Source organism: Tripterygium wilfordii, chromosome 3, assembly GCF_013401445.1.
Source record: "Tripterygium wilfordii isolate XIE 37 chromosome 3, ASM1340144v1, whole genome shotgun sequence".
Classification (NCBI taxonomy): Eukaryota; Viridiplantae; Streptophyta; class Magnoliopsida; order Celastrales; family Celastraceae; genus Tripterygium; species Tripterygium wilfordii.
Genome location: NC_052234.1, coordinates 13,526,162 through 13,541,145, shown reverse-complemented (window position 1 = coordinate 13,541,145; position 14,984 = coordinate 13,526,162). Strand labels below are relative to the sequence as shown.

General features: G+C 38.0%; 3 protein-coding genes, 1 long non-coding RNA gene and 1 pseudogene across 4 annotated transcripts; 2 read left to right on the top strand and 3 right to left on the bottom strand.

The window, feature by feature from the left end:
* Positions 1 to 20: 20 nt before the first annotated feature.
* Positions 21 to 866, bottom strand: LOC119987750 (probable glutathione S-transferase). Its single transcript, XM_038832672.1, has 2 exons — positions 528 to 866; positions 21 to 429 (listed from the first exon to the last, which is right to left on the bottom strand). Exons 1-2 carry the CDS (start codon positions 834 to 836, stop codon positions 73 to 75), a joined length of 666 nt encoding a protein of 221 aa, XP_038688600.1. The 5' UTR covers positions 837 to 866; the 3' UTR covers positions 21 to 72.
* Positions 867 to 7,343: 6,477 nt separating this feature from the next.
* On the top strand, positions 7,344 to 8,157 carry LOC119987775. The gene is made up of 2 exons (XR_005465509.1): positions 7,344 to 7,500; positions 7,598 to 8,157. It is a non-coding gene; the product is annotated as an uncharacterized LOC119987775 (long non-coding RNA).
* A 391-nt stretch (positions 8,158 to 8,548) lies between these two features.
* Positions 8,549 to 9,478, bottom strand: LOC119987731 (annotated as a pseudogene).
* A 1,406-nt stretch (positions 9,479 to 10,884) lies between these two features.
* On the bottom strand, positions 10,885 to 11,737 carry LOC119988137 (light-harvesting complex-like protein OHP1, chloroplastic). The gene is made up of 3 exons (XM_038833081.1): positions 11,479 to 11,737; positions 11,248 to 11,370; positions 10,885 to 11,152 (listed from the first exon to the last, which is right to left on the bottom strand). The coding sequence occupies exons 1-3, from the start codon at positions 11,644 to 11,646 to the stop codon at positions 11,084 to 11,086; spliced, it is 360 nt and encodes a 119-aa protein (XP_038689009.1). The 5' UTR covers positions 11,647 to 11,737; the 3' UTR covers positions 10,885 to 11,083.
* A 79-nt stretch (positions 11,738 to 11,816) lies between these two features.
* Positions 11,817 to 14,934, top strand: LOC119988130 (glucose-induced degradation protein 4 homolog). The gene is made up of 8 exons (XM_038833069.1): positions 11,817 to 11,940; positions 12,101 to 12,156; positions 12,518 to 12,661; positions 13,696 to 13,769; positions 13,930 to 13,984; positions 14,071 to 14,133; positions 14,229 to 14,356; positions 14,596 to 14,934. Exons 1-8 carry the CDS (start codon positions 11,895 to 11,897, stop codon positions 14,672 to 14,674), a joined length of 645 nt encoding a protein of 214 aa, XP_038688997.1. The 5' UTR covers positions 11,817 to 11,894; the 3' UTR covers positions 14,675 to 14,934.
* The last annotated feature ends 50 nt before the right edge of the window (positions 14,935 to 14,984 follow it).

Below are 14,984 nucleotides of genomic sequence, written 5' to 3'. Positions count from 1 at the left end.
AACATGCATGCGTAGGACAAATTAGTAGAGAAGCATGAATATGACATTTGATGGCCCCTCTCTATTAGCCTCTTATGATGCAGAGGCAAGTATCTTTTCTCTGCGACCTTTGAAATATACAAACATGTCATGGTGATCTGGAAGGTTTTCCTTGATTATAGGTTCTTCTTTGAAATTGTTGATCAAAGCAGCGAGTTTAGGGAACCTATGGGCTTCGAGCAGCTTCACTCCTAGTAGTTCTTCAAAGATCTCCAACCAGTAAGCAATTGCACCGAAGGCTATGTCCACTATGCCAATCTCATCTCCAATGAAGAATTTTGTCTCTCCTGCTCCATGTTCTTCGATGGTTTTCAGCATTTCCAAGGTATCCTTCTTTGCTTGTTCTAGTTCTTCACCAGCGGTTCGAAACAATTTCCAAACTGCGATGCTCTGCTTGCAGATTCATATTTTCATCAAATGATATCATATACACATATATATTCAGCTATTATAGTTTAATTATCTTCCAAATGTGTAAAAACACGTACCTTATCTCCAATAAAATTAACCCAGAACCGAGCCGTAGCCCTCTGATAAGGGTCACTTGGGATCAAGGGTTTCTCCGGCCACACCTCGTCGATGTATTCGACGATAATCATGGACTCGCAGACTGGCTTTCCATCGTGAACGAGGACGGGAATTTTTTTGTAGACAGGGTTATATTGTAGAAGCAGAGGACTTTTGTTGGAAAGATCCTCTTCTGTGTATTCAAATGGTATACCCTTGAGTTTCAGAGCCCATATCACTCTGTAACTAAAGGGGCTAGGCCAGGTTCCATGCAACTTAACTCCTCCCATGTCTAAAAGACTGATGATGGGAATTGTTTGCCTCTAGTTGTCAATTTATAGGGGTTAATGGAGTACTCTTGTTTGTACAACAAGTTAAAATTACGTCGCTCATGACGTTATCTTTTCTTGACCAGTAAGCTTGAGTCTTGATCCGGCAATATATTATGTATCATTATGTTGTTCAATTCCAAAGTAGGTATATTGCCTTCATTTTCAATATTGTTTTGTCCACCGGTTGACCTATAGCTGTATGGTGCTTTTGTTTTTTTGCACAAAGTACGATGCTTTGTTTGAACTTAAGATTGATTTGTTTATAATGTAAAGCGTAAACACTATCCCCGAAGTTTACAACACATCATTGATGACGAACGATCTTTTGCAGGTGGATGATCTAGGATCCACCAGATTATTTTTTACCCGAAAATGACACACTTGGCTTAACTATTTTGGATAGTCAAATTGAGTTTAAACTCGAGCTGAACATGTCACGTGTACAATAATACAGGGATAGATCTCATCGAGCATCGAACCATGAAAACTCACAGGTATACACCTTTAGTCGAAGTTGATATCCAACTGGGTTTTCCCAGTTTAAACGGTCGATCTAAGGAGGCACGTAAACTGATGGGTTAGCCTAGCCCACTAGCACCATCGAGCTCGGTCATTGAATATCTGACCCAACATGTGTAAGTTATAATGCCTCCTTTTGGCCGGGGTAATAACACTTTTGGGTATTGAATAATCTGACCAAGTTCAACTCGAGAACTTATTTTTCAAACGTTTCAAAGTGGGAACTCAATTTTCATGTTTGTTTCAAAACACTCACACGGGCAGCTTTCAGCCTATTCGAGCAGTCAACTATCCTAGCTGGCAAAATATTGTCAAATGTTGCACACATGGCCTGACAATTGCTGACATAGAATAAAATATTATATTTTTTAAGTTCAAGTAAATGAAGATGAAATCTACACCAGACACCTGTATAGCAGTTATTAACAACCTCAAACTAATTCAATTGTTCCAAAATACTCACTGAAATTGTGAAATTGGACCATATAGGTCACAAAATACCAAATCTTATATAGAATAAAGCCAAATCATCGAGCATCAATCCATTACTCAAAACATAACTTCAATGATGCTGCTAAGTCCTAAATATTAATGCATCAATATAACAAAGTTGTCCAAAATACATACAAAAGCAGTTTGCATCATCAATGAAACATGAAATCCTAGCTGCAACTGCTATATAATAATGTTATAAAGATTATTTTCCATTGTTTGTGGGTTGTGGCACTTTCTTGAGTTGAGTTTATCATTTCCTTGTACCTGACAGTGGATGTAGTGGCTTGGAGTGTGAAATTTGTGTCTCGAAGCCTCCTAGCACTCTCCTTGGTCCTCTTTCCAATGTTGGTGGTTGGTTGTGGATCAAATGTCTGAAGCTGTCTTCTAGGAAGGAAACTTGAGCCATGGCATGTAATCTCCAACATACTGCCAGTTCCAATCCAGGGGTTGATTGTACCAAGATGACCATCTCCATCTCTACCCCTCACAACACCTCTGCCCCTCCCAGCAACAATATTTCCAGTAACAACATCATATCCATTTCCCCTCTTAGCAGCAGTATTTGCAGTACCAGCAGAAGAAGCATTTCCATCCTACATATTACATAAGTTTTTAACTAAATAAATCAAAATAGTTATATCTCAACAAATAAAAGTTGAAGAAACTTGCATGTACATTTTTTTTAAAAGGCCTGTGGACCTTAACATATTTAATAACCCAGCCAAAGTGGGATCTGAACAGGAGGCAAAAAAGACACTCGTGCCACCACGAGGTGGATTACAATAGGAAAATTATCAAACAAAGGAACACAAATACTTCAATAGAAAACAACGAAAAAGTTAACTTAAATTTGATGAATTTGGCTAAGCAAACTCTCCATTGCCTGTACATTTGGTGCTCCAACACAACCTCTCTTATTGTGTCCCAGCAATCCACACCTATTGCATTTTATCTTCCCATAACTTCTTCCAATTCTGGTGTTGGTCCTTGGTTCATCATGCTCCCTTCTCCTCTTCAAAGTGGGTCTCCCATGCTTTGGAACCTTCATTGGAGGAGGCATAATTGTATCCCCTCCAGTAGCAGTTCACAAATTATCCCCATTTGTTGGCTCAACATTAAACTTGTAGAGCCTCGAATACGTTGCCCTCGTGTATGCTTGGTGAACAAAGTCAGCTAGGTCTTTGTGCAACCAACCAATAGCTGCAACTGCATGTGTACATGGTATACCAGAGAGGTCCCAACCTCTACAAGTGCATGTTGCCCTAATCACATTAACAATATACTGTTCTGTTTTAGATTAGTCTTTGTGCGCATTCTCACTTTATCATCACTATCTCTGTCATACAACAAACAATCATAATCATCTTACTCATAGACCAAATCTGGGTCATTTACATCAGCATCACCTCTACCCCTTCTATTGGTATTTAGTTCTCCAGCTTTTCCAGCCCTATCACTATCTCCAGCCCCATCACTATATTCATTCCCATCACTATTCGCTCCCCCTACATTGATGTTCTTTTCCAAACTTGACATATATGCATCTAGAATTTCATCATCTCCATCATCTAGAGTTAAATTAGCACTTGGTGAAACATTCTGACTCCTTGAAGGACTACCTAAATCACTCAACTGAGTCACTGTTCCAATATCATTAAGTAACTGGCTGCCCATATTATTCACACCTTCCTCCACATCATTCAATCTAACATAATTTGATCTAGTCACTTGTCTCCTCGCAACAGGCTTCATCTTAACTGTGAAAAAGCAAAAATGGGACCACATAGATTATTCAGCCCAGATTAACTGCATGAACATTACATAAAAAAACAAAACAATAATGGGACCACAACAAGAATAAAAAAAAAAAAAAGAATAGAAATGGGACCACATAGATTATTCAAACCAGAACATCTAACTCTATTCTTGTGTGAGTGAAAGACAGTTGACATGCGGAGAATCAAACAATATAAAAACCTATCGAACTCACCTAAGTGTTGAACCTCGCACTCCCCGAGTAGTCACAGTAGATGGAGACTCTAGTATGAGAACAATTCCAAAGAGATAAAGATTTTGCGCGATTGAGAATGGGTGAGTGAGAATGAGCATTGTGATTAGGGTTTCGTACATATATGCGAGAGTGAGATTTTTGGGGTCAATTTTGCCCACCTAAAACGAAGCCACGTCAGCACTGTTAATCCACATAAGCACTGTTAAGAGACGTGCGAATTTAACATTTTTCGTTGGGTCAAAATGTCAGTTAGGATAGTTGATTGCTCGAATAGGCTGAAAGCTGCCCGTGTGAGTGTTTTGAAACAAACATGAAAATTAGGTTCCCACTTTGAAACGTTTGAAAAATGAGTTTCTGAGTTGCATTGGGTCAGATTATTCAATACCCAAAAGTGTTATTACCCCCATTATGACTTTTATAGAGAATAGAATGGTCTATTTTTGTCCTGGAGCTACACCGCCTGCGGCCTACAAGAACTGAAGAAGTTGTTCAGCATTGCCCATTTTTGTGCTGTAAAACGTTACATATGGACACCATACTTCCATGTAACAACGTACCTTTAACTCCAGTTGTTTACGAAGCCAAATATAGCAAAACTCTGTATGTTTATTTTAATTATTTTTTATCCTCATTCGCAAATAACATGATGTGTACTGAGAGTTGTAGATTGTGCAAAATACTGTCACTGATTAAATAAAATGGACTGTGTTCATCAAAGGCCTCTCCCAGTATCCACCCCAATTACTCAAGATCAAGACCTTGGAGTCTCAAGCATTTTTCTTAGAGAACCATGTTTTCTATATTGTTGTTGAGGTGGTAGTGGTTCTCCCCACACCAACCAGGTCAAGGGTATGAGCCACGGAGGCGTTGTTGAGGCGAACAAAAACCTCAACATATACTGGTTATGCCCATTGTTGATTTGTTTTCCAAAACCAGCTGGGGTTGAGAAACACAAACCAGCAGCCACAGTAATTATCACTCTTTGACTGGAGAGTGCCAGAGACCTCCCTAATTACTTTCATTCGTTTTCTCGGGACCCAAAAGGAAAGGGAAAATGACATGTATACATAATTTTCAGGTACATAATATACATAATCTATGTGGCATGCCAACTAGGCATGCCACATAGATATATTGACACAAAACCCCAAATTTTCACTTTTTTCCCGCTTCTCTCTCCTCTATTAGTAGTAAAATACACTGCTAATACGTAATGCATTAAATACTGAAAAACAAATACACTGTCAAAAACATAATGTAATAAGGTACTGCATGATAACAATCGAACTTGCGAAAAATGGGAAACAAATACACTGTCAAAACGTAATGTAATAAGTCACTGTCATGATTAGTTTGGTTAAATACATTGATAATTCCTAATGCACACAACTGAGAAACAAATACATTGTAAAATTATCATGCCCCCGGCACCAATGACAAATGAATTATAACTCTTGTTCGATCGAATTCCAACAATATCATTAATCTCTAGTTGCATTTTCATACTCGGGGTTATTTCCCTGTTACACACATAGAATCTAGAATGACTAAGACTTAGATCGTGGTTGTGGATATCTTCAAACAATGTAATCTTCCACTTCCCATCGATGAAAAGTCTACCAACAAGCCTCGCCTTGTTATCCAACCTCCCGCATGTAAATATTAGATATTTGTAATCACCATTTGCATCCTTCGTTATTGATCTCCTCTTGATTGAAAACTCATCTCTTCACTACAAAACAATATTGAAACATACATTTGTTTGATAAATACATAAATTTAGTGATTGATACTGTAATAACTCATATAATATCAACACCAAAATGAAATGACTCTGTCATTATTACACTATCATACTATAAAAAAGTGAAAGCAATTTATTTAACAAGGAAAATGACTATGCAATAAATAGTGGTGCTAAATATATTGGTAATTCGTAATGCATTATAAACTGGCAAACAAATACATTGTCAAAAATATAATGTAATTTTTTATAAACAACAAATGAAAGGTAAAATTACTAGGATATAACTAAACCAAATAGTAGTGTAATCAAATATTTGACCAATATGAGAAACACACACTATCGAACCACACTATATATCTAAAGACATTTCCATTAAGTGTGAATAAAATATCACAAAACACAAACCAATGCATAATAACAGTTGAAACCCACCAAGTATGTAAACAGAACCATTCAAGCCAAATACATTATTTAATTGGTAGTGTATAGTTCTATCAATATTAATAACTACAAATTTTCTAGCTTTGTTCATACTTAAAATTACTCACAACAAATACATTAGGCAATACGAACAGAGTATACCCAAACAAGACAACATTGAACATATGTTAAAAACATTATGCACACTGATAGTGAACCAATCGAACCCATCAAGCAAGGAAACTAACATATTCAATGCAACTACATTATGGAAATTTGCAGTGTATGTAATATTTTGGATTTGTATAAAACAAATGCATTACTAAAATGAAAGTGTAATCAAATATTTTGTGAAACCAAGAAATCACCAATCCAGTACACCATGACGAGGAGCAGCCTAGCAACATACACTATATGCTAAATACACTAAATGTTAAATACACTATTTGCAAAATAGTGTATCTGGTAAACTAGGCAAGAAACAAACCATGAAACAAAATAATTACATTTTTCATTATAACAGTGCAATAACCCACTATCAAGCTTCACAAATAATCCATAAGATGTTCAATCAACATAAAAAGCTAAATACACTGTAAAATGTATAGTGTAATAACGCACTGGAGCATACCTTCGACGTGGGTCTCCAATTCCGGTGGCCGTTTCGATCGATGAAGGGCTGGGCTAAGTGCGCCTCACGTAGGGGAGTCCATTGGTGGTGTTAGGTTGCCAAACCGACATCGAAATCAGTCGGATCTGTGATTTTTGTTCGGTGGAGACCCATGGCTTTATGGTGGATTTCCGACAAAATCAACAACCGTTGACGGCAAATGGTGGTTGGGCGTTGCTCATGGGGGCCGGATGCTTCTTTTGGCTGCAGCGGCGGTCATATCGGTGGCCGGACGACGGAGGTCCATTATTGACCGTGAGAGGAGAAGAGAGAATCGCGTGAGAGAGAGGAGAGGAGAGGAGAGGAGAGAGAAAAGTGAGATATGAGGAGAGAGAAAAGTGATTTGTAGTGTTTATTTTTTATTTTTGAATTTTGAATTTGCCCAGTCAGCACATCCAGTCAGCTGCCACATCATTATGTATCTTTTATGTATGCAAATCCTATGTATATGTAGCACTACCGAAAGGAAAGTTAGGGCAAAGAATAGGAGTCAGCATCAGGATGATTGGACGGGCACCTTTGGAGCTGCTGTGCTGCCTCCCCTATATTACTTGCATTCTTTTTCTATTTTCTTGATTTTGCACCTTGGTCTTACTGGACGCGCACGCTCGGCCGAACTTTTCGCAACACGGTCTTCAGTATTGGGCCTCGCCTTGGCCCTCAAGAACTCGTCAAGCTTCGGCCTGTTTTCGTGGATCCATCGTTGTCTGAGATATTGGGCCTTACCTTCTAACGGGTTAGCCCGGCCCTTTCCAACAAGGTGATTGGCGGCCAAGCCCATTGCATTTTTGTCTTCCTTATTGAATATTTAGAGCTTCTTTTTCTTCCCTTTAAACCTTTCGTTTCCATTTGATTAGGGGTTCTGAAATCTTCAATCGAGCGTAGAAGAATTTGAAGCAGGAATGATCAGCGCGGTACTGAAGCTTGCCAGAGTCCAGACTACCAAATACCGGAGCCAGGAGAAAACCGTTGTGATCCATTTTTGCTCGTTCACCATTACCGTTGCTGTCGCCGGCGCTGAGATTAGTCCATGATGGGACCACCGAGAAACCCGTTGCCCTTCAGATGACCTACTATTCTGTCTCTCACGAGAGGTTTAAATATTTTGAGCTTCAACTAGTTTTTCTGGCTTTCTTTCAAATTTTGATATTTTATTTTTCGATCGGCGCATGTAGACGAGTCGTATGATATTGAAGCAGTGTCTCTCCACTTGGTGCGGTGACGTTCTAGACACTGACAGCCAAGGGAATGGTTCTGCTTTCGCCCATGGTTACCTTGTTAATTAGCTGAAAGGTTTTTCTTTGTATTCAATTTCTATGATTCTCTGTTTTAAATCTTATCTAAATTTTCTATTTTAGTATACCGAGAAACTAATGTTAGTCTTCATTATCATCATATCCAGTAGAAATTTTTATCATCATATCCAGGTAGGAATTTTAATGAAGAAATGGATAAATTGCAGACGGTTCAGGGCTTAATATATTGCAGTTAGAGTTCCTCGCTGAAGGCCTGATTTAGGTTGAGTTTGACGTTGTAAGATTCAACTTTTGTTCGTTACGCAATTTAACAAAATTGTGTTTTCTTAGCATTTCCATATACTGTTAGACAGCGTAGAGCATGTAAATCTCCTGCCCTCCCCCCTCCCTTCTTTCCCCAATCTTGTATCTAGAGTTTAAAATTTATCCGGAGGCATTCTCCCTATATAGGACGGTACTTCCTCGATGCTTGCAGTTAAATGCTTAGGAGTATTCATGATCCAATGGACTTTTCATCAACAAATGAGTTATACGAGAATGTAATTCAAAGTGTGGGTGGAAATCGACGTTTCAGTGATATTTATTAGTAGAGAAGCCTAAATATGACAAATTAAAATACACCCTTTATTGTTCTTGTGTTTATTTATTAGTGGAGAAACCTAAATACGACATTTGACGGACACTCTCTATTAGCCTCTTATGATGCAGAGGCAAGTTTTTTTTTCTATGAGACCTTTGAAAAATACAAACATGTCATGGTGATCTGGGAGGTTTTCCTTGATTATAGGTTCTTTTTTGAAATTGTTGATCAAAGCAGCGAGTCTAGGAAACCTGTGGGCTTCGAGCAGCTTCACTCCTAATATTTCTTCAAATATTTCCAACCAATAAGCAATTGCACCGAAGGCTATGTCCACTATGCCAACCTCATCTCCAATGAAGAATTTTGTCTCTCCTGCTCCATGTTCTTCGATGGTTTTCAGCATTCCCAAGGTATCCTTCTTTGCTTGTTCTAGTTCTTCACCGGCGGTTCAAAACAATTTCAAAACTGCGATGCCCTGTTTGCAGATTCATGTTTTTTAAATTAAATGATATAATACACACATATGTAGGCAGCTATTATAGTTTAATTATCTTCCAAATGTGTGAAAACACGTACCTTATCTCCAATAAAATTAACCCAGAACCGAGCCGTGGCCCTCTGATAAGGGTCACTTGGCATCAAGGGTTTATCCGGCCATACCTCGTCGATGTATTCGACGATAATCATGGACTCACATACTGGCTTTCCATCATGAACGAGGACGGGAATTTTTTTGTAGACAGGGTTATATTGTAGAAGCAAAGGACTTTTGTTGGAAAGATCCTCTTCTATGTATTCAAATGGTATACCCTTGAGTTTCAGAGCCCATATTACTCTGTAACTAAAGGGGCTAGGCCAGGTTGCATGCAACTTAACTCCTCCCATGTTTAAAAGACTGATGATGGGAATTGTTTGCCTCTAGTTGTCAATTTATTGGGGTTAATGGAGTACTCTTGTTTGTACAAGTAGTTAAAATTACGTCGCTCATGACGTTCTCTTTTCTTGACCAGTAAGCTCGAGTCTTGAATTTTGATCAGACAACATATTATATTACTATGTTGTTCAATTCCAAAAATGTTTTGTCGACTGGTTGACTTGTGTGATGCTTCTGTTTTCTTTACAAGTACGATGATTTTACTTTATGACATGGAAGATAACAACCCGCCATGGATAACCTTGAATTTTAAGGGTGCATTGGATCTAACTGGAAATCTTCTCACCTAATATGCCCTTTACAGAACCATGTTTGCTATACTAGGGACTTTCCTTGTTTTCCAAAACCAGCAGTCACCAGTCAGAAGTAATTATCACTTTTTTACTACAGAGACTCTCCTAATTACTTTCATTCGTTTTCTCGGCACCGAAAAGGAAAGTTAGGGATAACAATGGGAGTCATTAGGATGATTGGAGAGGCACCTTTCATTTGTTTTCTTTGATTTTGCACCTCGGCTTTTATTGCATAATAAAATAAAATGTTTTGTGATCTGTACTGGACTTGCAAGATGGGCCGAATTTTAGACCCAACGCGGTCTAAGGTATAGGGCCTCACCTTGGCCATCAAGAACTCGTCAAGCTTCGGCCTGTTTTCGAGGAAATTTTTAAATCCATCGCCGTGACGTTGTCTGAGATATTGGGCCTTACCTTCTAACGGGTTAGCCCGGCCCTTTTCATCAAGGTGTATGGCTGCCAAGCCCATTTCATTTTTATCTTCGTTGTTGAATATTTTGAGCTTCTTTTTCAGTTTTTCTTCCCTTAAACCCTTCATTTCAATTTATCAGGGGTTTTGAAATCTTGCATCGAGCGGAGAGGAATTTGAAGCAGCAATGATCCGCACGGTACTGAAGCTGTCCGGACTACCAAATACCTTCACCAGGGAAACACTTTTGTGTCCCATTTTTTCCCGTTCACCATTACCTTTGTGTCACCGACGGTGAGATTACTCCATGATGGTGCCGCCGTAAAACCAGTTGCCATTCTGATGACCTACTATGCTATCTCTCACGCGAGGTCTAAATATTTGGAGCTTCAAGTAGTTTCTTTGGCCTTTCTGTTTATTTTCAAATTTTGATATTTAATTTTTTTTGATCGGCGCATGTACATGATATTTTATGATATTGAAGTAGTGTCTCTCCACTCAGTGCGGTGATGTTCAAGATACTGACACACCTCTTAAAGCTATTGAATTAAAATGATAGACTCTCGAATTCTAAATGAATTGCGGAGCTCTCGAATCCCTTTCTACTAAGAACGTTACATGTAATGTTCCATGTAACATACTTTTAACTCTAGATGTTTGCAGAGCCAAATATAGCAAAATCACTGGATGTTTATTTATCATCTTGGCAAATAACAGATGTCTACTTAGAGTTGTAGATTGTTCAGATTGCTGTTTAAATGAAATGGACTGCGTTCATAAAATAACAGGAATTGAGTCTTTTTGGTACAAATAGTCATGCTCAAATGTGCCATTACAGAGCTTCATCGGCAAAAGCTCTTCGTGGCCTTTTTCAAAGTGGAAGATCAAGACCTTTCCCAATATCCACCCCAATTACCTGAAGAATTCCCTTGTTCAATATCTGTAATTACCACAAGCCCACATCAAGGATGAAGGAACATACTCACAACCTACAAAAATAAGAACAGAAAAGATGGTGCGTGAGAGAGAACTTACCAACTCCACAATAAATGTCCCAATGAGGCCAATCATGCAAGCTCTGGAATTCCATATTTCAGCAGTCTTGCTGAATCCCAGAAATGGTGGTTCAACCTTTGGTTGCACTTTTGGCAATTCCACCTGGAAATTGTACAAGACCCATTAGTTTCTTTGGTCTTTTAAGGCCAAACAAAATCATCAAAACCAACAAAAACCATTGGAATTAGTGATGAAATAATTAGAACATACTCCCGCAGGAAGCTTGGCAGCTTGGACAGTGAAAGAGCCTTGCTTCTTGGCTCTTCTAGTGATGCGACTCTGAGTCCGGAAGGGCAAGAGTTGCTGGCTTAGATTACGAACTGTAAGAGATTTTGTGGGCAACGGAGAGGAGGAAGTAACAAGCGAAGTAGCAGCCATTGTTGTTCCTGGTTTCAGACGCAGATCGTTTCAATCCTTATCGCGAATTCGCGATTGATGGTCCAGTGGTCCCACTATTTTTGAAATGGGCCTGGAGTTGTTGAATGGGCTTAAAATTGGGATGGACCCGGAGCTTCATGGGCGGAAACCGCTGTAAGAAGGACAGGCCGGCTTTTGTTGGGATCATATTCACGGCTCAACATTACCAGCAAAGGGCTCCAAAACAAGATTTAGATCGACGATCAAGAATGCCTGTAAGAGTGGTGGAAAACTCAGCTCCGTCTCATGTTTCAGGTACATAAAGCTTCCAATTCTTCAATCTCCTTGTTCTTCCTGTGCCTGAATTTCATTGAATTGCAAGAAATTCTGAAACTTTACGGCTTATGCGTAATTTTGGATTTGAATTTGAAATGTCTGCGTCTAACCATGGTTGTTTAACTGGTTAACTGCAAAGATGCGAATTCTGGACACACTTCGCCGCCTGCGTGTTCACTTTTGAGTGTTGGACAGGTGATTCTCTGTTTCACTTTCCCTTTTTATGTTTTTTTTTAAAACAAATCGTTATTTGTTAAATTTCGGGATTGTGTTGGGGTTATATATTAATCTATTGATATTCTTAAGGCTACGGTGTAATGGACATGAATCATGGCAATCCAAAGATAGTATTAAGCATGAATCATGGCATTTTCCGTTTGAGAACTCTATTGTTAAAATGAGATGTGTTCTGACAAACTGCTGTTATATATGTATATATTTCTACGATCATTTCACTGCGGAAACCGTTGATTTTCTTTTAATGGTTGAAGACGGTATTATGCATGAAACATGATTGTGAGGTTAACTGTGTTTATAAGGTATGTTCTTGTTTCAGGCCTTTTCTGGTACCCAGAATGTTTCTAGTCTACAGAAGGATGAAGCATGGAGAGTTAATGTACGTATCCAAGGATGTGACCTTGATAATGGGTATCTATGTGGTGTTATGGAAGCTCTTAATGTTCCTATGGCAGACACACCTGTAAGTAGATTCTTAACTTCACCCTGTGTAATTATTATTCCTCCCCCATCCTGCCATACCCAACCAAAATGCATAATTTTAAGCATCGCCATCTCCTTAGAGCTTCCACTTGCTAAACTTGATGTTGGACAAGATTTAATATTTTTTTATAATTATTAGGAGTTGTTGATATAATGATATTTAATTGATAGGAGTTTCATTTTTGGTCGGTATTAGGAATTATAGTCAAATTAGGTTGTGTATTAATATTTTTAATTTCTTTCTATTTCGAATAGGATTTATTTTTTCTTTTTATTTAGAATATAATCCTTTTTATATTGATAGGATTTTTCCTTTATAAATAGGGGTGTATCCTCTATTAGAGGCATAACTTGATAACTTGATTTAATAAACTTTTAGAGAATTTTCTCTTTTCCTGGTGGATTCCAGTTTTCTTTGGCTTGAATGTTGGTTTACCTTATTTCGTGTTTCCTCCCGCGTCAAAACTACTCAACATTTTAGGTTACTGTCACTTTGTTAGCGCTTCTGATTTTATCAGATGTCCCTGGAGGGACTTTGTTAGACGGCATCTGCTTGAATCAAATCTATTTTCGGCCCTTTTTAGATTCTGTGGTGTCAAAGATAAAAGGCTTCATCAACCTGCAGCGACAACTTTAATGTTGATGATTTGGTATAACTCCGTCGTTACCAGAAATGTGGGACATTTCTGTAATAGGAGTAAGAGGTGCAAGATGAGGCCCAGTTATTTCACTATTTCAAATTGAAGTCTTGAAGCCCATATATAGCCTAAGTATGTTGCACACTGACTAATTAACATCTTATATGCTTTTGAAATATTACCGGTTAAAGTGTAATCTAACATATGCAATGAAACTGTGGCCTAGATCTTAAAACTGCAAGACTCAATGTTGTAGTCTTGTAGAGTTATTTAGCGTTTTCTGTAGTGCGAATTTTAATCACTCTCTTAAATGTTGAAAATAATGTTTTACCTTTAATTTTAAATTTACTTCAAATGCTATGACTATATATTTCAGGTAGTAACCTTCTGGGAAGGAGAGATTGTAGATACAAAGAACTATACCTTCTTTACTGGCAAATGGGAAGCAACGTATGTTCGTCTTTCTCAATTTCTTAAAATCGTGGATCTTGTTTAGATAACAGTGATGATGAACTGCATTTCCATGTTGACGTGGATGTTGTTTTTGTTGTATCAATTTTTGAAGCACGAGTTTTCCCTTTGTTAATAAGATTTGAAATTTTTTTAACAGACCAGAAGATGATATAAGGCATTGGACCAAGTTTCCATCGTTTTCTTCTCTTCTTGTAAGTTCTTAGAAGTCAGAGCGTAAAGTGTGGTCTTCTACAGCAGGAAATATGTTTCTCATTTTGACTGATCATATTGTTTTCAGAGCCAAGTAAAGGTTGATGGTGGGAAATCTTTGGATTTGAGCAACTGCCCATACATTTTTATGGTAACGTGGTCTGAATTGTTTTGACAAGTTTTTCGTGGAAATAATAAAGGTTCACACATATTATAACTCTGAATTTCTTTGCTTGTATTCTGCAGAGATGGAAAGAGCGATATTTTGTGAATGTTGGAACAGACTGTGGATTAACCATAGCTGGTTTCTACTATGTTTGTTTCTCATGTAGTGATGGCTCGATAAATGGCTTCTACTATGATCCTAATAGCAGGTACTTGTCCTTCATCTTGGACTCATAGCAGATAGACTTCTGTACAAGTTATCTATTTCGATTTTAGATAAGTCAATGGCAATGATTGTGTTATACCTGCTTTCTGTGTGTATGCTTGAACCTGCTGGTGAATTGTTTTTAACTTTCAGAACATTAGCCTTTATGACGGCTATTAACTTTCTCACAACTAAGAGTAACAGTTGAGTGACTAGTGAGAACATACTTGAATTGATCTGCAGCCCATTTCAGAAGCTTGAGCTGAAATCTACGAATGAGGGAAGATTTGGTTTCAGTTTTTCATCTTATGAGTTGCAGTGACCATAAAATGTAGGCGAGTTCATCGGTTTACATTTCTGGAAACTGAGATGAAGATGCGGAGACTCATTGATGACAATTGACAATTAATGTGTTTCAAAGAAATTTTCTTGTAAAAACTTGAAGAAATATTCATCTTTCCTGTAAACACACGGGGTTGTGTGGTTATTATCACCATATATGCATTATGTAGTCGTTGCTCAAGACGTTTATTACATATTTTGTTATTATTTGTAAATTTACCAATGAAGGCGTGAGTGTTATTTTCTATATTAGCGTGAGTGTTGTGAGAAATTTTTAATTTTTAATTATT